Raw genomic sequence first — 27,599 nt, forward strand, 5'->3', positions numbered from 1 at the left:
ATATAATAATTTATTAATATTTATAAAAAATACTTATAATAAATATAAGTTTATAAATATAAATAAATATTAATATAGCTGCTTTATAAAAAATATATATAAATAGTATATAAATTTTAAAATAATAAACTATCTTTTTTTATATTTAGCTATTTATAATTGCCCTTATAATTACTAATTAGTATTAGCTAAGTTATATATTTAAATATAATATGTGTTTAAAAATATTAATATTTATTTAGGTATAAGTTGCTTACTTAGTTATAGGAAATAGCTAAAGGCTGTATCCCTTTAAGGCCTACTTATAGCCATAAGCCCAACAGACTAATCAGCTCGCTATAAACGCTAACGCTACGATTCACACAAACAGACCAATTAAGAATGGATGGCAGTGAAAAGGCCGAATTCACATCCGAACGTGGCACATGCCGACGCCGCGAAACGTCAGACAGGGCAGAAACTCGCAAGGGGGCAACGTGCAGGTAAGCAAGTCCGAGGCCTTCGTTTAGATACCGCTGACATCAAGCGTAGCCCTCTCATACAGCCACTGTTGGGAAGCGAAAGGATTCAGGATTACGCTGACATATGGAGATAGCCCTACAGAGTTACAACGCCTGTGGAACCATACCCCATTTAGAATGATTATGCCTATTCTCCTATAATGCATATTTATTTGTGCTGAGGCCAATGGGAGGGTCGCACATGATATTGATTTGTTGTAGCAGAAAAGTTCTACCGCATTTACAATACACCGATGACTACAGGTAATCATCATCGAATGGAAGCACGCCAGCATGTAAAACATTTAGAAGCTTGGCAGGGGTCCCGAAGGATTATTCAAAATTACAACCTAGAAAACAACGTCTTTTCTCGTATAGTTATACAACGGGACTGAAGTCTGGATTTCGGTCAGGTTTTCGTTTTGCCCCATATGAAACCCATATCATCATTTTGAAGAATGGGTGTGAAGCATGCAAAGCTACTCCAGACTTTCCTACTGTTAGGGCAGTATTGTGTGTTGAAGATGTAGTCTGTCAAAATTTGGCTTGTGCAGCTGGTACTATCCCATTCTTGGAAGGTCAGAGGCAAAATTCCACATGCAATGATGCAACTTGTTGGGGAGGCGCTGTCGGTGAGTGGCAGGACGCTCGAAATACTTGCGAAGCTCTAGACACCTGGGCGCCTTCAATTTTGAAGCACGGAGAGGTAAAGGCCATTAACTCCACATAGCGGCTTGCCGTCCAAAATTGAACGCATTATGATTTGTATCTTCAAGCTGTTTTTGTATGAATAAGGTTGGGTAAGCAAAGCATAAGGTAACACATCTACAATTGTGATTAGGCTTGACCTTGAGCTGCTCATCAAGATCCAGATCTAAGGGATGGGGTAGAACCCAGCGGCAGTTTCTATTAGACTCTCTTCCTTAAGACACCCACGTTGTCGACCAAATGTAGGTATTTCATAGGCCGTTATGACAGAATTTAGATCATTCTAGGGGACTCCGGGCTCTTCCAACCAATCCGTCTCCTGCATGTGGCAACGATGAATCAATTCATATTCTGCTGGTCTAGAATTGGAGGCAAAATTCGACCAATGTTTGCTCGGCTTCGGGTCATCTTGCCGCGCTTGCACCGTCATGAACCTCGTTCGGAAAACAGCCGGCTTGGCACCCCGGGGTCTTCAAGTAGGCAGGATCAACATGCGCTGCATTGCGACAACATTCAATGCGGAGACAAGCCAAATTATCGATCGAGTCGAATGGGTGAAGGCTCAGTGAATGTGTCTTTCAAGTATTGTTTTACTAGTCAGTCTTTACCTTGGGCAGATATCATCAAAACTGCAAAGATGATGCTTCTCTGGACAGTATTGCTGCCTTTGGCAGTGTCTGCCTCGATTGACAGGTAATTGCGAGGTCCAGTCACTCCCGATGATGAGACAACTTATTTTCGAGATAGACAACAGATTCTTTCCCAATTTAATGTCGTGCGGACCAATCTCATTGATAACACCTCAACTCCTTTGCAAGTCGGTAATGGGAACTTCGCCTTCAACGTGGACAACACGGGAATGCAGGTGCGTCCTTCAAATTACGTTGCTCTAGTGATTAAGATGCATGGACTTAGCAAATGCCAGAGTCTCCTCCCGTTCAATGCACTGTCTAGCTGGGCATGGCACAACGATTCCCTGCCGAGCAACGGGTGAGTAGTGGGTCCTTCGTTTTCAGCTTCCGATCATAGCTGAGTTGGCGCAGCGAGAAGCTGAGCGACTACCATGGCCGGCCTCTCGAGACACACGGTCGAAATGTGTCTTACGATTATCCCGATTCCAATCTTCCGCTGGTCTCACAGTGGCTGATTGCTAACCCTAACCGCATCAATCTCGGCCGCATTGGACTCAAATACAAGGATACTACTCTGGCGCCCTCGTTGATCACTGAGCCATTGCAGGAGCTCGATTTATGGGCTGGAGTCATCACATCGTCATTTCGAGTGGATGGACAGACGGTCAAGGTCACCACCCAAGGCGACTTCGAATCGGATAGCGTGGTCTTTGAGATCGAGTCCGCTCTCCTGTCCTCCGGAGATTTGAAGATTGAATTCGACTTTCCCTATCCACCAATCCACACAACAAAGTACAAGTACGAGGTCTTCGTAGGAAGCTATGAGTTCCCATTGAATCACTCAACGACACTTGTTGAGTCCCAGGGAGACAGCAGCGCTCACATTCATCACGAGCTGCAGGAAACGGTCTACTTCGTCAATCTGCGATGGCCCGCGAATTCTCCATTAGCTTTATCCAGGAACGAGCCCCAAAACTCAACCGCAGTCACAGCACATCGCTACACACTTGCTCCCACAACGATAGGTAACAGCTCCACTCCTTCTACGATATCCTTCACGGCGAATTTCTCGCCCGAAAAGCAGGCCCCCGACTTGCCATCTACAATCCAGCAACGGAATCCCGCCGGGTGGAATGAATACTGGGAGGAAGGTGGCTTCATTGATCTCACGGGGTCGACAAATCCGAATGCAACTGAGCTTCAGCGCAGAATTGTTCTGTCGCAGTACCATGTCCGTGTCAACAGCGCGGCGGAAGGACAGTCACCCCAGGAGTCGGGGCTGATGAACAATGGATGGTAGTAAGTGTTTCTTCGAAATCGCTGTCTCGCTTAAAGCATGGATGCTTCCTGATATGCCTCGACGATCCGCAGCGGCAAGTTCCATATGGAAGTCGTGGTCTTGCACAACGCCCACTGGATTACTTGGGACCGGAAGAAATATTTTGACGACATCTTTCCGACCTTGTACGAAACTCTGCTTCCCTCCTCCCTGGACAGGGCGAAGAGCATGGGTTGGGAAGGAGCCAGGTAAGATCTTCTTGAGAACTACAGTCTAAGACCATGCATCCCTGATCATTAACCATCTCGTCCAAAAGGTGGCCGAAAATGACCGAACTCATTACCGGACACAACTCCCCGGGCTCTATCAATGCGCTACTTCTATGGCAACAGGTAAGCATGACTGGTCTGAGGCGATAATTCAGATGGATTGACCCAAATCCCACCAGCCTCATCCCATGTACCTAGCCGAACTTGCCTACATAGCAGACCCATCCGAGGAAACCCTTGAGCGCTGGGATGCCGTCTTAACTGCTTCTGCAGATTACATGGCTTCTTATGCCTGGTACAATCAGTCCTCAGGTCATTACGACCTCGGCCCACCGTCAGCTATTCCACGCACGACCATCTGCCTACTCATACATCAACTGACATGGGTCACAGAGCATATGGCGTCACAGAGAACACTCCTCCTCTCGAGACACGAAACCTCGCCTACGAGCTTGGCTACTGGCAGTATGGCCTCAACCTAGCTCGGACATGGAAAAAACGTTCAAACGCAACCATTCCCGAACAATGGACTATTGTCGCTGACAACCTCGCCCCGATACCGATAGCCGATGATGGGCTGTACACCCCATATGAGGGCCTCAACAGCAGCTGGTGGGACGATCCCGAGCTCAACTCAGATCCACGGAGCTTGAGTATGTTGCGCGGGATTTTGCCGAGCACAGGGACGCCCAGTGTGGATGAGGAAGTTGCGAAGAAGACGGCAGACAAGGTCCACGAGGTCTGGGGAGGGGTGGAAGGGAAGGTATTTGGGTGGGGTCGGCCGGTATTGGCCATCAACGCTGCAAGACTGGGCGAGCCGGAACGAGCGATGGGTCACCTGACAGCGTTTGACTCCTGGGTGTTTGACGATGCAGGATTTGCGGAGAGAGGTGGTAATGGTGAGTCTGACTCCCGATGTCCTTTGCTGTTGCGGACCGATCGATCCTGTATGTGATGTGCTGACCTACCTGGATTTCAGGCGGCACACCTCCACCGTTCCTGGATGGAAATGCATTCTTTCTTCATGCTGGTACGTAATATCACAAGTCAATTATTTTTCGGGAGATTTTAGCTGACGGGTCAACAGTGGCGTACATGGCCGCCGGTTGGCAGGGCTCGGAAGGAGACGCACCAGGATTTCCCAAGGATGGCACCTGGTCTGTTATTTACGAGGGTCTGCTGAAGGCTCCATAATGAAATGTGGCTATTAATGGAGGCGCATTAAGTGCTTCTTTCACCGATACACCCTAAAAGGGGGATGTTGTAGTATCGAGCATACTACTACTAGTATAGCCTCCTGCTTATACATATATTGTGACACACTGAAAGACCTAGTGCCAGCCCTTGTCCCCTTAGTTTGAACGCTACATCTTTCATAGGTATAAATGCATTAATCTGTAGACCACAATATACGTTCTCTATTGTATCTTGTCGCATCAACGAAACATTGCCTCTGGTCTAGAAACCCCTTGCTGCGCACTTCCTCCCAAACCTGAATCATTTTCACCTAGCAATGCCCGGCTAAAGGGGTCCATCTTTTGCAATTACCTGTTTTTTTCGAGGAGTTCATGTCTTGGAGAAAATTTTGTTCGTCTAATACAGCAATCGTTGTCAGACAACTTGTTCAAGGCTAGGCTTTAGGAGTATAGCTCACCTCTGCAACCACGTCGTAGCTCATGGCCCATTTTGTATACTCTGGTGACATCCTGGGAGCATTCTCATCCATTTTAACAGTATTCCAGTCTGTTGGCCGGCCAGTGAAGCCTGTCGTCGAGAGTCTGTGATCCCTGGCTTCTTGTTCCGGCCCGTCGGGAAGAGTGAACATGGCAATGTTCTTCTGGCCGGCATCGAACATCTTCTCGGCTCGCGGTTTTCGTAGCGCCTCCCACTTCTGCAAAATAGAAGTCAGATCCTCTCGCTTAACAGCCCAGTGGAGAGCTGTGCTCATAGCCAGGCCATCTTCAATACCCTGGCTCACCCCCTGGGCGGTATGCGGCACCATGGCATGAGCAGCATCTCCTATAAGGACACAACGTCCGCCAAATCCAAGCCAGGTTTCCATCTGAGGTGCGGTTGCGATATGCCACTTGTCGATTGGACGGCCACCACGCACCACACACTCGATGTAGGCACGCAGCGGCGCACCGAAGCCTTTGAACGCCTCGCGTATCTCGGCCGGGTCCCCGTCCGAGTTCCAGGCTCCGTCAAGATCTTCATCCGTGAGGGGATAGCCGTATTCCATATTGCATAAGAGTAAGCGCATGCTTCCGTGAGCGGTTGGTCGACCGATACAGTAACGCCCGGGACCGAACATAAGGTGGTGTGAAAGGACGCCAAACGGGGCGGCGACTGGGTCTCGCTGCACAATGCCGATGTCAACCTCCGTCTGGAAGATACATTCAGGCGACGTCACTGGCTTCATGTCTTGTCCGGGGTTCATCAGCTCGCGGACTTTCGACTTGATGCCATCGGCACCGATTACCAAATCGGCCAGGTATTCGTCACCATCCGCGACTTTCACCAACAGCTGGCCACTCTCGTGCTCATCGATACGGACAACAGTTTTGCCAAAGAGATACTTCGCTCCAGCGGTGACAGCAGCTTCGAAAGTGATCCGCTGCAACGATGGTCTATCCGTGGGCTTTCGGATCGTTCCATCAGGTATTGCTTTCGTCTCTGTGAATGGCTCGTCGTCCTTCCACCTCCATAAGTAATGATTTGTTGTATCCACTGATATTTGGTCCAAAGATTCCGAAATACCGATCAGGTTCAGGCATTGAACTGCAGAAGGCTGTACGATGATATTGCCTCCCCGTGTCTGGAGTTGAGGGTGTCTTTCGAGCACGGTGACAGTGTGACCATCTGAAGCCAACGCTGTCGCTGCTGTATTTCCTGATGGCCCAGCACCAATAATTAGCACACTAAGCGAAAGCTTTGAGGACATTTTGATTATCTACTCTCTCGACGAACAAACGAATTACTCCTGGGAGATTGCAGCTAGATGTGGTTTTCGGTTTCTTATCCTGCTTGACAATAGACGGGGCCTTACAATTTACCGAAATCCTTATATAAGGTTGACCATGAAAGTCAATGTACCATACAATGTTGTCAGATAGGCGATGTAACCCGTAAGAGCTAACTCGCAAGCGCCCTGTAGTGTAACTACTTTTAGAATCGGTCGGAGATTGAGCCGGTTTGCGGCATTTTCAGGCTGTTGGATCACAGCGGTAAAGCCTAACAGTGCAATTGATAGATCGCAACACAGAGCTTCAGAGGCTGGAATCTCGTGAAATAGCCACGCAGTACTTTGAAAGTTCACCAGCGAGCTTTTCCCCACATTTGCCCAAGTGGAGTCTATTTCGGTCGAAGCCTCATATAGAAGGGGCATGTGACACTTCGGTGCGGTGATCTGCTGTCGGAAGCATGCTGCAAAGTCCGCCGCCCACACGACAAGAAGCAGACACGGAAATCGGCCATGAGTTATTGGCCTTTGTTCTCTGATTGTTCAGCTGTTTGCATTGCAACTCAGCTCTAGAAATACAGAGGTTGAGTAGAGAAAACTCCCAGCCGGGCACTTGAAGACTGTGCCCGAGACATGAGAGACAAAAACTAATTTTGCGGGGAAGGTATTGATGTTACTTCACATAGATCACATAATTCTCAAATGAGAAAAGGCAACGGTATTTACAGCAAAGATAGTCAACTTTGCAATCTAAAAGAACTTGTCGATTATTAATCAAACGCATTCACCACGCGGACTCAGCCTAACCAACAACACAGCCAGTGCAAGGAGGCGACGGCGTCTCTGTGATCGCTTGAACTTTTAACCGGTTCAACACAGCACTCTTCTGCATCTGGTACCTTACACGGCCGCCGTCCTCATCATTCGAATTATCCGCTGCCTTCCTCTTCGCCTCGGCGTACTCGTCCCGCGCCCAGGCATTTTCGCGCAGAAAGTCGCGGAATGTCAGGAATTGGGCAGCCACTTGACAGTTTTCACGGTGGACGTGAAGATTAATCTCAACATCTGCCTGATCAACAGCGAGGAAACGGTGTCCGTGCCATTTGGGTTGGCGAAAGTAATGCACGAACCCAAGGCTTTCGAGCGCCGGAATATATAGGTTCTCCTTCGATGGATCACTCACCTCGAGCAGAATGTCGCAGATCGGCTTTGCGTGGAGCCCCGGCACAGATGTGGAGCCTACATGCTCCAGTCTTATGACTTCGGGCCCGAGGGCAGAGGTAATGCGAGATGCAATATTGGAAAATGTGACGGGCCAGGAAGCCTGGTAGGGGACAATTTCAATTTGAGGATCGACACGCTTAGCGACGATCTCCATTGTTGTGGGTGTGTAGCCTATGGGCTCCATGTTCAGTCTGCTGCACTTTTTAGAGAATACCCCAGCGGTGATTGGGTTTCCATTTTGGATTGTCGACAGTCTGTTCTGTCCCGAAAGACGTTATTATATAGAATTTGCTCTTGTCCATAATTCGCGGGCCAAGCGTTGCTGTGACAGAGCAATGCAACAAAGGCGAGTGACTTGTAGAGGACAATGCCATTGTTGCTCACAAAGCAATTTTGAATTGCTTAGAGGAGTGCAGCTTTCGAAACGCTTGGCTAGCAAGTGACAATGCCCAGGAGGCGAACCCAGCCTTGCTGGAAGCATTCCCAAAGCGACTGACGCCTTCTCCATCGTTGGCAGAAGAAATGCTGACTCTGGCACGACTGAAAGGAAGTGAGCTATTCATCTCAGTCCAGCTGTGGGAGTCACAGACATTCAAAGTAGCCGATACCCATCATAAATCACTGCAATACGATCAGTCACAGAGCAAAGTCCACGGTGTCCCCCAATAGTAGGTTTCAACCAGGGAGTCAGACAACAAGAACGACAACAAAGACTCACCTTCCAACCCTCTTCGCACTCCACTACCGATCCACATGCCCTCATTCACCCAGCGATACCTCTCATCGCCCGTCTCGAGCCGAATAAAGATCCGGAAGCGGTATTCGTCCGGCGACACCTTGTCGCCCTCGACGGGATCAAGCAGCCGCGTAAGGACCTCAGGCGGGCCCGTCCTCCAGCCCTCGGTGCGGACCATGATGTGCGCCGGCTCAGCGTCAGCCGTCACAAGAAGGTAGCGCGTGTCCACAAATGTAGACTTGTTGTCAGTGAGGAGCTGGGCGTCCTGACCGCCAGGCTGGAGAGACAGACAGACACGATATCAGCCACAGGACCTAAAAAGCATGGGTCCAAGATAACATACCACCACCGTGCCCTTCCCCCAAGCCGCGCTCCACTCCCCGCCGCAGATGCCGATCCAGTTCCGCTCGCCCCAGCAGCTCCGGCCCAGCGCGACCTTGCGCTCGAGGCTGGCCTGCATGCGGAAGTCGCGCACGATCCGCGGCGCGGGCAGGGCGATCGTCCGCGCCAGGCCGCCGGGCGTGAAGCCGGCCACGATCCTGTCCGCCTCCGCCGGTGTGCCCTGCGGTGCATGATCATCGAGCTTCATAGTGTTGACCTGATCACCGTGCGTCTCGGACGTCACGATCGGGAGGAAGTCGTTGTCGGCACCGGTGTCCAGACCACCATGTTGTTGCTGCTGCTGCTGCTGTGCCATGTTGAAGACTTGTCTCAGTTGGCTCTCGGAGATTTAAACAAAACACAGTGAGGCTGTCAAAGGTGCAGTGTCTCACGGCGCAGTGGCACAAGGGGGCCCCCGGTTTTTACAACGGCGCAGGCGGATCGGGTGACATGACGTCGGGGGTGGATCTCGCGTATCTCGATACTTTTGCGCCGGCGTTCGCGATCGGGCCCTCGGTACTTGAGCCTCTAAATGTGGGGGTGACGATCCCGCCTTGGGGACAGCGGGTGGCTTTCGGCAGTTTGAGCCGATGCGAGCTGCCGCAGCGGCGTGCCGTAGTCTAGATGGACTCAGGCCTGGACTGTGTTGGGATCCATGACAACGGGTCAACCGGTCGATCAGCATGCAAAATGAGGCACCATTGAGCTGAGCACTTGGCAGCCCCCACCGTCTGGAACACAGCCATGTATACCAGAGTTACATCAGACTTTGTCCAACACAAGTAGATAATTCTGCAGAGGCATCTGCTGCTCTTAAAACCGCCGTTCAAGCCTTCTTGACGTAAACACCTTCACAGCTGACCGTCTGCACCAACGAATGAAGAGACCTGCTCGAACACGTCGTGAAATGTTGGCCTTTGTGACTCCTTTCGAAATCACTCAGCGTTGATTATACCTCAAGAGCTGTCCCAACAATCAAGCCATGTCCCTCCTCTACCGCATCAACACGTAGTGCATAGCTGCACAACCGACCGCATGGCCCTCCAAGAACTGGGGGGCATCGCACCACCACAACAGCCAGCCAGCAACAGTTTCACAAAACGCCGAGGCCCAAAACTAGAACCAGCCCACAAATGACCGATCTAACAAGCACATGCAGCAGCCAGTCAAGGCATCGAGCCACCGAGCGGGGGAGCTCGGCTGTGCCACCCGTTGACACTTCGCCTATCCGTCCGTCCGTCCGTGCTGCCGTCACCCAACATGCTGTCAGACCTGCCGCGGCCGCATCAGGTGGCGCGCTGCCCGCGTGTGAGACGTAAGACCGGCCGACTAACTTTCAGGGATTGGGTTCAAGAGATCCACAAGGTATGCGAGATGGTGGTAGAGCTTCCCTTTCCGAGACAGTCCGCCCTCTGCTCCTCCTTTTTCTCCGAGACAGATCACCTCGTTGGAATGCGCTGTGCTGTAGGTTGTCGGGCTCCTTTCTGACAGAATTCTTGGCGGGGACAGCACTTCCACTGATGGATCGTGGCCTGTACAGGAAGCCCAGTGAGACGACATCTGAAAACAGATACCAACAGTCACTTGCGATGAGATCTTCGCTCTTCAGGTATCATTTGAGAATCTTGCAACTCGAGAGACTACAGTATCTATGTACATGTTGCTCATTCAAAAATGCGCCTCTCTTTTGAAAATCGAACCAAGCCTCGGAAGATTATATGCACAAGAACTCGAGCCTTTTCGATGGCGGCGATGTTCATGCATGACACGCCGCCATGTGTGAGTCAAATCGCGCAGTGAAATGAGGTTATTGTAGACGAGGACGCCGCCAACGCCAAGCTGTGATATTTCCTTCTGCCCCAAAATGTAGGACCAAAGTGGAAGCTGGCAGCGTCTATCCACTGCGACAATTAATGTTTCTCGGAGGACGTACCGTAGAAGTCGCACAGATACGAAAGAAAACATTGCAATCGAGTTCGGTTGGTTCCCACAAAATCCCACCGCACTAAACCGAGCGCAGCTCTGTAATGAGAGACTATGTCGTATAGAAAAAGTCAGGTCGGGTGTCGCCCATCTTCTCCAGCTCGTGCTCCGACTTGCCAGCGGCCCATCCGTCACGCTCTCCATTGCGGCGCTTCTTGTTCTCGATCCGGAGACCCAAAGTCATTAGGGTAGAACCTCCGAGCAGGAAGATGACCATGTAGGCAAGGACAACGCCATGGCCTTGGAAAAAACGGGGGCTGTTGAAGTAGATGTTGGAAGAGACCACACCGTTGAGGTTTCCCCAACCGATGACGAAGCCGAGGACCACTCCTCGTTTGTAAACGCCCTCTGTGTTGTTTGCCATCCAAGTGATCGTGTTGGCAATGCAGGGATAGATGCCCGCTGCGCCAAGGAATGTGCCCGCGTACTGTACCCAGGCATCTTTAGAGCCGATGAGTATCGAAAAACCAACGATTCCCACAACCGAGACGCAAATGTTGCAGAGCCCACGGGCCTGGGTGCGATCAGCGACAAAGCCTATGACGACGGTCAAAACGGCGGCAACGGCATAGGGCGCAACGCTGTATAGCTGCTGCTTGACGACATCGTTTGGAGCTGCCACACCCGCATTCTTAATGATGGTTGGCAGGAACAGGCTGAAGGCGTAGAGTGGCATATCGCAGCCCATGTAAATCGCCATGCCGAGCCACATCTTCCAGTCTTTCAAAGCCTGCCAGAAGTATTGCATGGAGAAATCCTCGTGCTCTGCTGATGATTGCTGATCGAGTTTCAGGCGGCGGATGACGCGGGCCCGGTCATCGTCGGAAAGGAATTTGGCTTCGTCAGGGAAGTCGTGAACCATCCAGAAAGAGATGAAGCCAATAATGACTGTTGCCAGCCCTTCGAGAATGAAGATCCATGCCCAGCCAGGCCTGCCTCCCACGCCAGCCATATTCTCAATAGCGGCAGCGAGAAGGCCACCAAATGATCCTGAAAGCGCAGCAGCAGAGAAGAAGATGGCCTGCATGTGTGGTCAGTATTGGGATTACTAGGCTCAGTGATAAGGAAGGCAAATACTCACAGCTCGCACGCCGAATTCGGATCTCTTGTACCAGCAGGAAAGGTAGTAGTTGATACCGGGAAACAAACCCGCTTCTGTGAGACCCAGAAACCACCGGGCAGCCATCAAGCCGGACCAGTTGTATACAAATCCCATGCCAACCATGCAAGCGCCCCACAGGACCCTAACGTTCCGTCAGCAGAAGCTCCAGTATAGACAAGGGGTCCATGACGTAGGTTTCAATGACATACATGATGATCGGGATGAAGATTGATGGGCGCAGACGCTTCAGGAGGATGTTGGTGAGCGGCTCGAAGAACGCGTAAGAGATGAAGAAAATTGTCAGAGTATCATTGTACTGCTGCGTGTTCATATGCAGGTCATCGTTGAGGCCGGCAATTTTGGCATTGCCAATGTTGGTACGATCAAGGAATGCCAGCAAGTACAGCAGACTCAGCCACGGGATCATGACCAAGTCGAGCCTCCAAAGCAGCTTGCGGTCGATTTGGGCTCGCTCCGACTCGGACAGATGAGCATCGGGGTCAGGGGGCAGATCCCGCAGAGTGCCCACAAAGTTCTGCTGCGAATCGGTGGCCTTCTCTGTGTCATTGTCGGAGAGGTTGGTGGCCATCTTGTCCAAGGCTTACAGCCAAGATGAGGATTTCAAACCAGATGACTTGCACGGCCTCTCAAGCAGGCAAGTGCCGATCGAAGCTGGAGCTTGTTAGTCGGGACATATTAAGAGCTTGAGGAAACCATGAGTGAAAGTGCACAAGTGATCGAGGGCAGCCGTCAGGTTGCGATTTTAATTCGCACATCTTGACTACCTAGGTACTATGCATGGGGTTTGAAGCTCCTGTCCTGTTGAGACAGAGCTGGGTTAAGATCCAGCAGAGCGCTGAACCGAGGTGCAGCAGTGAGATTTGAAGGTAGGGTCAAAGTTGACGGTGACGTGAGGAAAAAGCAGCAGACATGTACCTTTCAGGCCACAGATCAGGTCACTTCGGAGAAGTGCCTGAAGTCTTCTTCAAACACAAATTGCCCCAGCTGCAAAGAAAAGGTGAACGCTGAAGGAAAAAGGAAGACCTTGAATGCTAATAAATCAGTGACGTGAAGGAAGACGAGGGAAAGGACGCGGTTTCCTAGGAAGGGTATTCGAGAAGAGAAATATCAGAGTCACAAGGCTGCGGCTGCCCAGACAGTGAGTGGGGTGGGGGATTCGAAGGCTCCAGAATCACGAGGGGGAAGGCAAGGGAGATAAATACCCCCGCAGACGCAAGAGAAAGGCGTGTGTAAGATGGCAATGAATGGACAAGAATGCGTGATAGTACGTGCCTGTGTCGAGACTTGTTCACGTACCTGTGAAGAGTGCAAGTGTTTGTCTGCACGAGGCGAGATATCTGATTTTGTGTATGTATGACGATTTCGACGTGACAGGGACGAGGAAGGAGGACGAGGGGCTGTACTGTATACCAAACGAACGGATCTTGTCGTCAGTCAGCATGAATGCCAGATGGCGGGCGTCGGTGGTGACAAATTGTGCCGCATGTGGTAGGTAGCGCAAGAAAGAGAGTGTGTGGGAGGGTTTGAGCTCGGCAACACGGAGAAAGAAAGTGTGTGGGTGGATCGTCGGTTGACTGATTGGAGGGGGAGCAGTGAAAGGATGGATGATGTGTGGATGTGTGGGCTGCGAAGAGAGCAGAGACAACCCCAGGCAGTAAGTCAGTCAGGCAGTCAGGTTGGGGAAGGGTGTGGGGGTGGAGACGGGGGATGGGTTGGTGAACTGGAACTGAACTGAACTAAACCTTGCTCCTTGCTCCATACTCCTTGCAACGGCGGGGAAGGAGGTAGTCTAATTCTTGGAAACGGCAGCAGCAGGGCACGAGGGTCAACACTGCCGGCAGGATCTGGACACCAATTTGGAAGCTCAGATCTGATGGTTGGACAAGCAGGTGCGTCTGGTCCAAGGGAGGATACCCTATGCAGGTGCTTGGACAGGTACTTGGACACTTGGGCACTTAGACAAGGCTGCACCTGCATATACGTGTATATGTAGAACCTTTTACTGTTGTGAGGAGGCTCAAAGAGCACAGCAGATCACAGCAGCACACAGCAATGGCACGAGCGAACCAGAACTGCCAGTGCCTGGATTCATGTCGGCCCTCACTTGAAAGAGAGAGAAGCGACCCTTGCAAAGCACCCACAAGGCCCACTGCTGGGGATACCCTTGGCCTGCCCCAGAGTCGCCAGAATGCCCAGATGCGGAGGTGGATGTTAGCGCCTGGGTGGGGGAGGGGTCGGGGGAATGGGACCACTGTAGTTGGAGCGCCTCGGGGATTCGAATGACTTGGGTGCTCTGCTTGGCATCATCGACCTGCTTTGTCCCCGCGAGTGCCCCTGTGGTTTGACAGCTCCAAGATAGCCTGGATACGCCCTGACTATCGCACGTCATGCAGCTCGCCCCACTGCCTCAAGCCCTCGGCGCATCGGATGTAATACGCGGGTGCTGGCAAACGTCTGAAGGATATGGGATGCAGCATCGGGCTTGTACCTCGATTGGGCATGTCGTGTCATGTCCTTACTTCTCCCTCTATCTCTCTCTCTGCCGCATTGAGTGCCGACATCGCACAGTTGTGGGAAGGATTTGAGTATTTGCCAGAGGATGCAGCTGTGGTGTCTTGTGCTCAGTGTTGTTGCCCTCCAGCGACCATGAGCCGCCCTGGGGAGGCAGCGTGTGCATCTGTGCCCGTGCCCGTGCCTGTGCCTGCACTTGTGCCCGTGTGCCCTCTCCAAATTACTGTCTTAGATGCACCACAGTTACTTGGTCCCGGCTGCTGGGAAGCGACACGGCCTCCTAATTGCTGGGCATCCTTCCAGGGTGCGGGTCATTCGCCTCACCGTATTCCGACCCTTGCTGGCCCGTCCACCCGTTACCTTCGACCGCTACATCGACACCTGTGCAAGGCAAACCGCCTGGCGGCATGGCAAATGTTGGTTGAGGGATAGCCACGAGATCTGAGACATCGCAGCGAGATGCTGCCGATCTGGCGGTGCCGACGGGGCTCGATTATCCCCAGCTCGGCGGCCTCAAGCCTGAGAGAGCGTCGAGTATGGGCAATGTGCGATGTCCACAGCCGAGAACCCATCTGCTGCAGCACGCTTTCATGGCCGAGCGCCGTTTTAGGCCCTAGGATCTGATACCGCTGAACACATCCACCGCATGTCTGAGATCCAGCGGTGACACAGGGCCATCAGCGAGGTGTGACGACCGCTGATTGACACTGTCCTGTACTCTTCTCCGTCACCGCCACAGCGTGCCTGGCGTGCCTGGGATTACTCAACACGCCCTGGCTGAAATGTGGTTGTGTACTTGTACTTTCGCGCAACCTACCAGGTTTTCCGGCCCGAGAAGAGAGAAGAAACGACCAAGCGCGCTCGGACGGGGAAGAACAACTTTCGAAGACCCGAAGACGTCGGTCAGGTAGTCAAAACAGTCCGCTCAAGTCGCTATCCGTTCGGAAGTCGAAACTATCACGGGCTGGCTTGGTGGCTTAGCCTAAGCAATACTTAGTCTGGTCATGGTGTTGGAGCTCCCCGCACGCCGCGCCGGCTGGTTGGGCTGGTTTGCCAAGTTGAAGCTTTTCGTCCAAGCCCGCCACGAGAACTACCGAATGCTAAGCAGCGCCCAAGCTCTTCGCAAGCCGCGGTCTTCGGGCCACCTGGAGCTTAAATCAACTGGATGTCTCGGCTGGTGAGCAGGCGCATAACAAGCACCTACCAAGCCCAAGATATCGTCCCAGCTTGTTATAGCTGTTCAACATTAAAAGAAACGCTTACCGGAAACCGGCACAACTCACTGGAAAGTTGTCATAGATGCAGGACGCAAACATGACAGCGGGATCCAGCACGACCAACACGTGGCTCGGTCTTGCTCTAGTCCCGCACTACGTTACGAGGTGCTGACTGTGGTTGATCAACGACAGGCAATCAGGTGGTTTGTGTCAGCCAGCCTGATGCTGTGCCCCATCAAGGGCTGGTGTTGGAGCCTTTCAGCTTGTAGGACGTTGGATCAGTCAGAAACGAGGGGTTGCGGGCAAGCTCAACGCAGGAGCCGGATCCGCTGTGCTTTCCAACGAAAGATGCGGTTTGACTTCGTCGACAAGAGTGCATCAAGTCCTGCTGGCCTTGTTGCCGACCCGTATGGCCATTGGCCGACGGCCGAGGATGGACCACCGGCACGCCACTGCGTCGCATCGGAAGCAGCAGAAAATATCATCATCCAGAGGCGCTGATGCAGACAGGTTCAGCGGCAGGAATAATCCTTGACTGAGACCACAGGCTAAGAGATGAACAGCCACGATCGTTCGCTGGCGGCTGTGGAAACCCAAGGGCCCTCTGAGGACGCCATTATCCGCCTCCGTGTACGACCCAGGAGGCATGGGCTCGCTGCAGCCTCCCGTCGGCCTGCGCGAATTTTCCATATTGCAGATTCTCGGCGCCACGGTAAAGGGACGGAACGGAACCACCTGGTCTTCACTTCACCGGTCTTCTGGAAAATATCGAGCCCTTGATGGATCACGCGGTTGCATCTGATGTCCATCCGTGACGTCTGCTGTCAGGCGTGGTGGCTCGTGTTGTGCTGGGCAGGCGCACAAAATCTAGACGATCGCAGCGCCGATAGAAATTTGTGTCGCCTTCGATAAAAACAAAGCTGCGCCGTCTCCCACTTGGAGCCGGCTTACGTCGTAAAAGCTGTTTTGGTGAGGGAGCCCAGATCCACACGGTACAACCTTGGAAGGACGTCTGAAGGACGTCTAAGCGGCTCGTAATCGAAGAGTTGTCGTCATGCACGCATATGTCGTGGCCAAGAGCCCGGCTTTACGCGGATGCAGGGCCATCGAACCTCAACCTCGGGTTGGGCAGTGCAGCGAGGAGCACGTGGTGGTCCGACTCGAGAGCTTCCGGCTGGCCACTTAAAGACCTTCCTAAGGCGGAGGCTCCTTCGCAAAGGATGCACGGCATCCTGCCTGCAGATGTAGGATGCAAGGATGCAGGGTGAAAGGGGCGCCAATCGTTTAGGGTGCAATATGAGGTGACTCGCCCAAGGTTCCGTTTCTATCGCCATTTTCCCGGGAGGCAACATAAAGTTGCTGAGCGGTCTCCATGGTTATTTGTGGCAACGAGCTGACTTGCAGAGGCAACAGCGACCCCCGATTCTTCGACCGCCCCAACAAAGTCCTCTTCTTTGGTTTCCCAAGTGTGCTGGTGCAAAACTCTGTATCACTTCGAAATTCGTCATCTGGGGCTAGAGGTTACGCGAGAACAGCAACAGCAGCTTCTAAGGTGTGCATGCAAATTTGATCGAAGCCAGTGTTCTTGCAAAGTCGAAGGCGTCCAGACTCGGGAGGAGGCCGGAGATGTTCGGCCTGGCAGATCTCTCTGGCCGATTATTCGTCAATTCCGACAGTGTTTTCGGCGGACTGGACTCGAGACATTATGTTCTGTGTCTCAGACAGATGTGAATTTTCCATGCTAGGGGAAGCGGTGATTCAGGGGCAGCTTAGGATGTTGAAATCCATTTGATTGGGCCATGGACTGGAGCCACAATTATAGCTCCTGAGACTATCATCATGTGTTATGAGAGCCAGGAAAGATGCTACTCATGTGCGCAGGGGAGAGCAAGAGCACAGCTCGTGGAAGGGACTGACATTCAGGTCCAGGGTGAGGCGATGAGATGCTGACAGTACGGGAGGCCCGCAAGTGAACTCGTTGAAGCTGGATTAATGCACAATATATGTGGAGAATTCTGGCTGGTCCCAAAGAATTTCGCCTTCATCGCGCATGTGCTGTTGGAAATGGCATGAGGTTGAGTGTTCGGGGGAGGGAGATGGGAAGACGTGAATGAGCCAACTCTGCTTATGTAATCATCAGCCATTGAACCATTTCTGGGACGTCACCTCGGGACTTCAGTTGTCGTCCCTTCTTTCTAGCAATGCATGCGCTAATGCCTGACGTGAGACCCACGCCGGAGCTTCCGTGTTTGGTTTCTATGAACTGACGATCTTGAGATGCGTTCTGGCATGCCTCGACTATGATTTGTGTTGACGGATCCGTGGAATTTCGCTAAGATCAGTCATCGAGAGCATCCCCCGTCCTCTCGGCTTGTCTCACGTGGTCGAGCGTTGTCCTGGTCTTGACCCACGGGCTCGCCTTTCGAACAACCCATTCCATTCTGCTCGCTATCACCTTGACTCCATGGCCCCCAAAACAGTCTGCATCGTCGGCGCCGGACCCTCGGGTCTCGTAGCCGCCAAGACCCTTCTCCATCACGCCTCCGGCTCCGGCCCCGGCTTCTCTGTCACTGTGTATGACGCCCAACCCAGGATCGGTGGCCTCTGGCCCGTCGAGAAGTCGGATGGCGCTGGTCTCGTGCACCCACTCATGATCCTCAACCAGAGCAGAAACACTGTGCAGTTCAGCGATCTGGCCTGGGACAGCAATGCGCCGCAGCTCCCGAGGGCTTGGCAGGTGGGGAGGTATCTGCAGAAGTACTTGAGAAAGTACTGCGCCTTCGAGGAGGATAGATTCCGCTTGAGGCTTGGCTGGAGGGTAGAGAAGACTCTGCCTGTTGATGACCAGTCTGGGAGGAGATGGCGGGTGACGGCAAAATCGGAGGAAGGAGTCGTGGACGAGGGCGAGTACGACTACTTGCTCATCGCTTCCGGCTTCTTTGGGAAACCAGCTTTGCCCGAAGTTCCAGGTTTGAAGGATTCTCACGGAATCCCAGTGGTGCACAGTAGTCAGTATCGTGACCTGGAAACCTTGCTGCCGAATGCGGCTGGGAACGGCGGCAAGATACTCATCGTTGGTGGGCAAATGTCGGGTGTGGAGATCGCTGGGACCATCGCCTCTCATCTCTCCTTTGCCGCCAACTCGCCTGGTCCAAACAGGCTACCTGGCGTAGAGAAATGCAAGATACACCACGTCATTCAACGACCGACGTGGGTGTTTCCGCTGTTCACTTCTCCCGTCGCTGGCAGTCCTGCAGCCCCATTCCTACCACTCGACCTGCCATCCTACAACTTGGCCAACCGGCCACAACCACTCACCAACTCACAGGGCCATATCAGCGTGGAAGCGGCTCAAATAGTCAACGGGATCTATAAGAACGTTCTTGGAACCGATCAGTCGGAATTCTCACCGCTCCTCGCCCCAAGAGATGAAGACCTCAACAAGCCGCCCTATCTCACTGTCAGCGACTGGTACATGGACTTTGTGCGCTCAGGTCTGATTGAGCTTTCTCAAGGCAAGCTTTCTTCAGTCTCTGGGTCTAGCGCTACTGTCTCCTCCGCCTCCTCGGCCAGCGAGTCCACAAGCGTGACCGATATTGCCGCTATCGTCCTGGCCACAGGCTTCGAAGCCGCCCCCTCAATCTCCTTCCTCCCAACTGAGATCCAACAGACCCTTGCAGTCGATCCCTCCAACCTCGACAACACCGTCCTCCTTGCCTTCCATGGAACCCACCACCCCAACGTCCCGAACCTGGGCTTCGTCGGCTTCTACCGCAGCCCATACTGGGGCGTGATGGAGATGCAAGCGCGCTTCCTCACCGAGCTATGGGCCCAGCAGCAACAACCAGGCGGGCAGCTGAGCCCCTCAATGCAGCACGCCCTCGCTACCGACACGTCCATCCCCCGCTTCGCCGCCCTCCGCACCGACACCCGCGTGTCGCAGTTCCCGATGGGCGACTACGCCTTCCTCATGCAGGAGTTCGCCTCAGCGCTGGACCTAGGCATTTTCATGACGGTGGGCGAGACGCCGCCGCTGCCGCCCACGGGCCTGCCGATGGACATCCTCACGCCGGCGCGGTACGCGTCCAAGGGCCTGACGGCCGCGCAGCACGCCGAGCTGGACCGCAGCCTGCGCCAGACTAACGAGACGGCGGTCGCGGGGCTGACGCGCGGCAGATTCGTCGCGCGCGCCGTGTTCCGTTCGCTCCTGGGCGAGTGGCAGCTCGAGCGCGACCTTGTCTCCAAGCTGCCTAGCCACCCCAGCGGCCACTGGAGCGGCACGGCGAGGTTCCTCCTTCGGCAGGGCACCACGGACGGGAATAGATGTGCTACCAATGGGGTTACCAATGGGAAGTCGGCTGATCATGATGACGAAGATGATCATTCCGATGATCCGGGCTTGGAGTATCTGTACATCGAAGAGGGCAACTTCACCGCCACCAACGGGATGACTTTCCGCGCGACTAGGAGGTACATCTGGCGATACGACGAGAAGACAGACAAGCTGAGCGTGTGGTTTGCGCGCACAGGAGACAAGTTCGCCAGAAACGATCCGCAGCGAGAGGAAGAGCAGATGAGGGCGGACTACCTGTTCCACGAGATCGAGTTCATCGTCCCCGAGGGCCATGAGCAGGGCGACTATAGCAGCGAGAAGGGCTGGCAGGCGAAATCAGACCATCTTTGTATCGACGACTTTTACGACGTCAAGTACGAGTTCTCGTTCAACGCTGTCAATCTGAAGGAGTGGAAGCTTGGATACACGGTCAATGGGCCGCAGAAAGATTATACCATCGATGGGACGTATAGACGTAAATCTGCAAGTTGATAGCGAGGTTCCTGGATACCAAATGGAAGAGAGATATTTCCCAGCAATGCACGTCAATCTTCACTAGCTCCTTTTGCTTTGTTTCCTTAGCTCTCTTCTTTTCTCCTCGAGTTCTTCCTTCACTTGTTCCCAAAATCCCAGAGTTATATCCGCGTGTCGCTCCAGCCTCCGCAGGTCTCCAGTGTATCTGGGATGAATCGCGAAACGACCCCTCGCTGACCGGGGCCTTCAGGGTAACCCGCCTGCCAGACACGGCATGGCGCAAGTTCACGGCTGTGTCTCTGCACGTTGAGATTTTCCAAGCGCTCCATCGTCCGTTCATTATGAATGAGAATTGCCCATCCTGAGAGCCTGCCGTACTTCGGGCCGTAGATGATCTCACTGGAAAGGGCCCTGTGGGCCACCTTGTAGCCTTGAATGGTCACTTCGTAGAACACCATTGTGGCCGGCATGGGTTCACGGGCTGTCAGTCCGAACGCATCTCAGACGAGAGCGCCCTTGCAGGGTATGTCGAGGAAAAAGTAATACACTGGGCGGAAGTTTGGCTTTGGCTCCCGAGGGATATTGAACGGGTCTCTTGATGGGCTGCCTGGATTACTGTGTCGAGCCATATGGAGATCTTGGTTCGGTTGGAGGGTCGGGAACTTTGGTGAAGAATTCTTAGAATGTCGAAGGTGTCGTTAGGACTTGCCTCAGGCGGTTGCTGAAAGGCGTCAGAGGTGTCCTTGGGCTGTACATGCGCCGTCTGGATGCGAAGTGGCGGCGAGTGGGACGTCCGGGGCAAGTCGGGGTGGTTGGAGCGGGCAGACGAAGTGGTGTCGAGGGACGATTGGACTTTGGTGCGACCTGACGTCGCCGGCTGGGTCGAGGATGAGATAGCAGTAACGGGTCGGGTGAGGTCTCAATCTGGTGGTTGGGCCAGTTCGCGAACAGTCGAAGTGTCAGCTTCCTTGACCTGCCCGATTCCACACCAGGCATCTGACTTTGCTCGGCCATATTGACAGGATTCAGGTCAAGCTAGAGTAGCGTGGAGGGAAGGAGAGATCTTGTAAGGCCATCGTCAGGACGTCAGAAAGTTGGCTTCAATGTTGGAGCTGAGAAGGAAACTCACACGCAAGACCCAGGCCATGCACTTGCCCAGAAAATCGTCGTAGGGAAATAAACAGGAACTGAAGGAGCTCCCACAGCCTGACTCAACGACACTCACGAGATCCAATGAAGCTGCCCAATATAGCTTTGGATGTTCATTCAGTGGAAGGAGCCACCAATTCCTCGGCCAATCCCAAATATTTGGGCAGATTACATGCTCGTGGCAACTAGTTTCTCACCAGAATGGAAATAAGCAGGAAGTTGTATTTACACGCAGAACTGAGCACCTCGGAAGATCATCTGGACCACGAATGTCCAATGCCTTGAACATTTGCTTCGGAGAAATTTGTTCTTCAATTCCTCACAGGCAAGCCAAGTTTGCCCTTTATCTAAAGGTCCTTCACCTATCACTCTCGGTAGATGACACTGATATCTAAGCCAACACCCTCGCCCTCCTCCTTGCATCGCGCATTAGACGCAAGACTCTGAGGCGACGTCCACTGCCCAGCAGTACAGATGCTGAACCGCGTCTCTCCCACGCAAAGCAGGTGCCCATCGGTGCAAGCCCCATCCTAAGAGGCATTTCCTGACGGGCTTGAAGCTGAGCCGGTCGCAGAGGCCGAGGCCCCAGTAGCAGTAGCCGCAGAGCCACCGCTGCTGCCACCGCTGTTGCGAGAGTTCCCGTCGCAGGACTGCTTGAAAAGCTTATCCGTGCCTTCGGGGTTAACTACCACGCCGCCCGGGTTGGGGTACTGGATCGCCACCTGCTGGGTCAGGGCCTCGGACGTGTCGCAGCCGTTGCTGGCCTCGCCGATGTTGGCGAGGAATAGGTCTGGGTAGGTTGATTGCCTTTGGTTGTGTGCCACGCGGCGGTCCTTGACTACCCGACGCGAGCCGCCTGATGCTTTCACTGTGATGGGGGCGCAATTCATGTCTTGGAGAGCATGGCCGTTAGTTGACATTGACGACAGAAACGATGACAAGATTCCTGGGTGTTACTCACAGAACTCCGGCTGTCCTCCGATTCGGTTCACCCAAGTCCAAGCGAAAGTGTAATCCCCTGGGGTGAAATCATCAGGGATTTTGAACGTATACTCGTCAGGCTTCTCTCCACCTTCCAGGTTCCCTTCGATGTTCGCTTTCGGGCACTTCAAGAAGCAGGGAAGTCAACAAACAACAAAGTCGGTCAGATTCTCTGAGTGAGTTTGCTTCGAAGAACAAAGGGAAGAGTTGAATGCCACTTACCCCACCCTCAATGGACTGAATCACTTTCCAGGGAGTGTCCTTTGTGGGCTCCAGCCCCTCAGCCAGGGCAAACTGACAGCTGCCTCCGCCATGAACCGCCGTTCCGCTGAAGGAGACAGTCTGGTCCTCGCCGATGGCCATCTCGGTCGGGGTGCCGGTCATCTGGTAGCTCTCGCCCTGGGGCACCTTGCAGGGGTAGTCGGAGCCATCTGGGTTGAGGGGGTTGGTGGGGCCGAACTCGTTGAAGGCAAATGGCTGCGGCTGTTGCATCTGCATGTGGCGGGCGATGAGCTCGCCGGCGATGGCCAGCTGCGCAAGGAGAAGGGCCAGCAGGGCCATTGCTAGCTGCAGTCGCTCAATGGTAGCCATTTTGAAGTGGTGGTGGTTTGATTTAAAGAATGGCGAGGGGATCAAAGGAGCGTCTAGCGAAAAGAGCGTATAATCAAATGAGAGTGTGTCAAAGGATTGTGAGGTCCGTTTCGATTGACCTTTTTGCGCCGGCGCTGTCTTTGATGAGGTAGTGACTGAGGGTGTAAGTGGTGGTGACACAGCCTGTCGAGATTGGATGAACTCGATGGACTAGATGGGCATGATGGAAATTGTAGTCTGGCCAAGTGCAGACATTTATCCAATTTTTTCATTGTGAAGATATTTCCTCGGCTTCCCATCCTCGCACTTGTGCCTCATTGAAACAGAGGAATTGTCTGCTGGTGGTGAAGGATCAATTGCGCCCGGTCCGGGGGCGACTCAGTCAACGATGTTTCGACCGTGGTTGCGCCGTGCTGTTGTTTGGCCCACATTCGCCGCGGCCAGGGGGTCGAGGGCAGTCGAGGGGCATCCACAGCCAATCAAAATCGGGGAGCTGGGTACACCACCTAAGAAGCGTCCCTGGCCATGTGAAAAGGGAACAGGCCAATCAGTCTTGGTAGTCAGCTTTAAGGATCACTACGGCCTGCAGGTTTCAGCGTACCTTTTGGGCCTGTTCCTACACTCTTGGCTGCGGTGTTCAGGAGAAGCGGCCAATTTGCACCAGTCTGTGACAGTCACACAGGGCAGAGGGGGCGGTGGGCTTGTTTCGCTGCACAAATTTCACTGGCCCCCACGGCATCACATCAGTCTTGCTCCTTGGCTGCACGTTGCCAAAGCAATGCTCCCTCGGTTTTTTAACACTGACATGCAGACAGTGAATTTATCGTTATTGTTATTGGACACAGTTGTGTTTTCCCTGGAAAGATCAGAAAAATTGTGACAGACAAAATTTGTCATGTTGATCAGAGCGTGGTGCTGCAGTAGAATCCGACGGGAATAATCCAGGTATGCCGGAAGCAAAGAACATCGTTACTGTGCGCACGAAGCATAATCAATCACTACTTTCTGTCACAGGGTTATAAAATCAGTATGACCATTTAACTGTAGCTCTGCTTTCGGACAAGATTTTATGATTCGAGAATCATAGCACTCCTTCAACGTTCAAGGCCTTGTTCAATGTTATATCTACTGTCCCGTCTGCAGGTGAGCAGAAATCAAGTTTAATTCATGCCGAATTCGTGGAAATGATGGCTAGCCATCGTTTCCACCATATCTGGTGTGAAGTTCCGATGATCATCGTTTGTCGACGCTACTCTTCGGGCTGCTTCAAAAGGCCATGGAAGCTTTCTGCGTCGTGGTCTTGTCTCTCCAGGTTCATCATTGTAGTTCAAAGTCATTAAGCTCGGCCATGCATTGGGGAAAACTATTCCACTATAGCATTGCTAAGGAGGGTTTCTAAGACACCGCTCATCTGTCTGGATTTACAGTTGATCTTCATCATGCAAGCAGTTTCACACCCTGTAGGAGTTGCAAATGCACCTTCCCTAGACTTATGGTACCGATACACATGATCGGGCGAGAGGCGCGATGGCCTTGGGAGAAAGAGGGCATGGCGATGTACGCAAGCAGTCAGGGACAGTCCATGTTCACAGTGACAATCTGCTCCTTCCCTGGATGATCATTGTAATCAAGTCCCGTTGTATGTAAAAAGGGTTTGTCCCCTCTGCGTCCGACCTTCTTCATTACTTTCTCTCAGAAACAGCACCAGACTGATCTGTCAGCACAACATCAACTACAGAAAGCAAACCCTTATAACTTGCACACGAATACAATCTAGAATACCTTTCGCCCACACCAGCCGCAGTCGGAGCCTATCTGGCAGTAGAGCACAGGCTGCTCCACTGGTGCTTTGGAAGAAGCTCACCAACAACCTCGTCCACACGTTGTTCAAGGTGCGTGTTCGCAAGAACAGGATCTTGCTCGCCACTAACAAGCTTAGCACACCATGGAAGGGAACGGAAATGAATTCATCCCCAAGAAAGTGAGAGGTTGGGATCCCAAGCACCTGAAACGTCTCAAAGTCCTGGGAGACGGTCGAAAAGTTCGTCCCGGTAAATACTCCAAATGGAACTCCAAATACAACTGGCGCCACATTCTACACACAATGCAGAAGGAGTTCCCTGATCTACCGTCAACCTGTACGGAAATAAAGTTGAAGGATTGTTACTTTAACCATCTTTCCGGTAGGAGAGGAAAAGTCGGTCCCCGTTCTAATCCACCAGCGACAGCCCCTCCAGAGACCGGGACAAACGAGGCTAGCCATAATAACTCAGGTGCTGGTCTGCCTTCTATTAACACTCTTCATACCGTGACGGTGGACACTACTGTGAGATTCAATCAAGAAGAAAAGCAATGGATCGAAGAGCATGGGAGGAACGTCGAGGGAGGACGCGAAACCTGGCCGTACCTTGAGCCCTGGTTCATGTGGAGATTTGGGAGACATGTGTCGTGGCCAACCATAAAGAGGCAGTTTTCAATGCTGAAGGCCGATCAAGCATAAACGCATGGTCAATCTTCGAGCGTCATGCTGATCGAGTGAGTACAGGAGCCACAGTGGATTGATAGGGGCAGAGGTAATAATTTCCTTGTGTCGGCACCACGGCTCATGTGGGTTTGGGGAATGATTCCATCTACAGTCTTTTTCGAATGGTCGAGGGGATGTTTTGGCGCGAGCATCCTCACAAATTACTGATATGCGGCGGGCAGGTGTTGAGGCGTACCAGAAAACCTAATGCAATGGATTCAATTACCACATCATGAATTCAATTGGCTTGATTTTGAAAGTTTTCTTGCCGTCAACAACTAACTTCTTTGCCTTGTGATTCAGACATGCTTCTCAAAGGCATCTCCCACGCCTGTTTCACTTTGGAACAGAAATAGGCCATGTTGGACAGGACCAGCGCTGACTGCAGCAGAAATCTTGTAGTTCGTTGAATGGCCTATCAGCAACAAGCCACCTCCTATCGTACATAAGCAAAATCATGATTTCAGTTATCCATCATTTTCATCAAGATATCGTCAGTGTTAAGAAAAAGCCGTCCTCCACGAAACTGTGAAATTATCTCTCACATTGATGGCAATCATATATATACCTCTCTTACTCATTTTCGGATACCCTATACATCCCGCTGAGGCTCAACGCCATAGTAGTCATAGTTCTTTTCTTCAAGTATTTCCCATATGACTGGTAGAGAACAGTTATGAGAGAGAAGGCAAGGCAATGTGCGAATGTGTCACTCCCTACCCAGTGAGAAAATCAAAAGCCCACGGCGCATAATCAGCCATACATGTGCATCCTCTTCTGCATAAATACCTGAGGATTTAGCCTTCGAAACTCCACTCTTTCTCTTTCCCGAGCGGGACAATGGCGATCACATCAGTAGACCAGAAACTATCAGCACATCGCAGTGAATCTCATACTACAATCCACACTTCCCATTTCTGCCCCGTTTTACGAACAACAACAAACTGAACATCAACACTCACAAGATGTATCCGAGCTTTCAACCACCTCCCACATCAACCGCAGCTCTGGGCACTTATTACCCCTCGACAACTTTTGCAGGACCTGCTTATCAGCAGCAGCAGCAGCGACAACAACGACAAGAAAACCAAGGGCTTCCACTAGTTTGTGCTCCCAAAGAGTATCAACGCAAGCAGTCTGGGCCAGCGCTAATATGGAGGACTACACTAGGTACCGATGATACCCGGGTGGCCGAACAAGATTGTTCAACGCATGTGGGAAGTGAAGAATCTAAGGACAGAAAATGGCGAAATGCCTTTCTCATCCGTTTTCCGGTTTATGCGCAAAGAGTTTCGAGAAGACTTTCCGGCTTCCACTGAAGACAGAATGATAGAGGCCTACAACAGGATCACGTTTGGTTACCCACCAACAATAGTATACGCTTCGACTGGTCTACAGGGTCGTCCTCCTACCACAACTAGAATGCCTGCTGGAACCTCATATGGCGGATCTCACGCTTTTCACAGCACCCAACACCCAGCATCACAGGCTGGTTACTGTGTTACATATGGAGGAAACCAAAACGATTCCGGCGGTCCTCGACAAACTTCTGGCCTCTACGGAGGAGTTCAGCGAATCTCCAGCGGCTCATACGGAGCGGGCCAGCAAGGCCCCAGCAGGTCACACGCGCTCGTACACAATGCCGACCAAGGACAGAGGACCAATGAACGTCTCCCACCTATCAGAACCATGGGTTTGCTGCCATACCAAGGTTTCAATCATACTTCCAGTACCCCACAGCCGTCGGGGTTTGCAGCGCGTCTTGTCGGCAGGGCAGAAGGTGAACCGGAAGACTGGACCGCCGAGGATAGATGGCTTTTCAGAAATGGGATGAGTGTAAATGGTGGTAATTACCCATGGGGGAGTTTCGTAAGACAATATCACGAATTAGGGGGCCAGCGTGAAGGGGATGCCATTTGGCAATGTTATTGCTTTCTGCATTTCCAAATATTCGGGTGGTCGCCCCAATAATTGCACCATGCAAGGTAGAAGTTAGAGGTGGGGGGTTTTGGCGGTGAATTT

At 52.4% G+C, this 27,599-nt stretch overlaps 7 protein-coding genes across 7 annotated transcripts; 3 read left to right on the forward strand and 4 right to left on the reverse strand.

The window, feature by feature from the left end:
• Positions 1-1,845: 1,845 nt before the first annotated feature.
• On the forward strand, positions 1,846-4,582 carry J7T55_002028 (uncharacterized protein; the record flags this gene model as incomplete). Its single annotated transcript, XM_053133397.1, has 10 exons — positions 1,846-1,901; positions 1,956-2,073; positions 2,134-2,198; positions 2,252-3,139; positions 3,212-3,367; positions 3,436-3,511; positions 3,568-3,722; positions 3,782-4,287; positions 4,368-4,418; positions 4,476-4,582. The coding sequence occupies 10 exons, from the start codon at positions 1,846-1,848 to the stop codon at positions 4,580-4,582; spliced, it is 2,178 nt and encodes a 725-aa protein (XP_052988587.1).
• A 372-nt stretch (positions 4,583-4,954) lies between these two features.
• Positions 4,955-6,332, reverse strand: J7T55_002029 (uncharacterized protein; the record flags this gene model as incomplete). The annotated part of the gene is made up of 2 exons (XM_053133398.1): positions 4,955-4,981; positions 5,043-6,332. The coding sequence occupies 2 exons, from the start codon at positions 6,330-6,332 to the stop codon at positions 4,955-4,957; spliced, it is 1,317 nt and encodes a 438-aa protein (XP_052988588.1).
• An 820-nt stretch (positions 6,333-7,152) lies between these two features.
• Positions 7,153-9,007, reverse strand: J7T55_002030 (uncharacterized protein; the record flags this gene model as incomplete). Its single annotated transcript, XM_053133399.1, has 3 exons — positions 7,153-7,745; positions 8,293-8,587; positions 8,654-9,007. 3 exons carry the CDS (start codon positions 9,005-9,007, stop codon positions 7,153-7,155), a joined length of 1,242 nt encoding a protein of 413 aa, XP_052988589.1.
• Positions 9,008-10,726: 1,719 nt separating this feature from the next.
• Positions 10,727-12,365, reverse strand: J7T55_002031 (uncharacterized protein; the record flags this gene model as incomplete). The annotated part of the gene is made up of 3 exons (XM_053133400.1): positions 10,727-11,695; positions 11,756-11,918; positions 11,986-12,365. The coding sequence occupies 3 exons, from the start codon at positions 12,363-12,365 to the stop codon at positions 10,727-10,729; spliced, it is 1,512 nt and encodes a 503-aa protein (XP_052988590.1).
• A 5,624-nt stretch (positions 12,366-17,989) lies between these two features.
• On the forward strand, positions 17,990-20,350 carry J7T55_002032 (uncharacterized protein; the record flags this gene model as incomplete). The annotated part of the gene is made up of 1 exon (XM_053133401.1): positions 17,990-20,350. One exon carries the CDS (start codon positions 17,990-17,992, stop codon positions 20,348-20,350), a length of 2,361 nt encoding a protein of 786 aa, XP_052988591.1.
• A 1,661-nt stretch (positions 20,351-22,011) lies between these two features.
• On the reverse strand, positions 22,012-23,053 carry J7T55_002033 (uncharacterized protein; the record flags this gene model as incomplete). The annotated part of the gene is made up of 3 exons (XM_053133403.1): positions 22,012-22,349; positions 22,443-22,587; positions 22,685-23,053. 3 exons carry the CDS (start codon positions 23,051-23,053, stop codon positions 22,012-22,014), a joined length of 852 nt encoding a protein of 283 aa, XP_052988592.1.
• Positions 23,054-26,542: 3,489 nt separating this feature from the next.
• J7T55_002034 (uncharacterized protein) lies at positions 26,543-27,411 on the forward strand (the record flags this gene model as incomplete). Its single annotated transcript, XM_053133404.1, has 2 exons — positions 26,543-26,680; positions 26,953-27,411. 2 exons carry the CDS (start codon positions 26,543-26,545, stop codon positions 27,409-27,411), a joined length of 597 nt encoding a protein of 198 aa, XP_052988593.1.
• Between the last annotated feature and the right edge of the window lie 188 nt (positions 27,412-27,599).

The sequence above is a fragment of the Diaporthe amygdali genome (assembly GCF_026229845.1).
Source record: "Diaporthe amygdali strain CAA958 chromosome Unknown NODE_37_length_474048_cov_65_229390, whole genome shotgun sequence".
In the NCBI taxonomy this organism is placed as follows: Eukaryota; Fungi; Ascomycota; class Sordariomycetes; order Diaporthales; family Diaporthaceae; genus Diaporthe; species Diaporthe amygdali.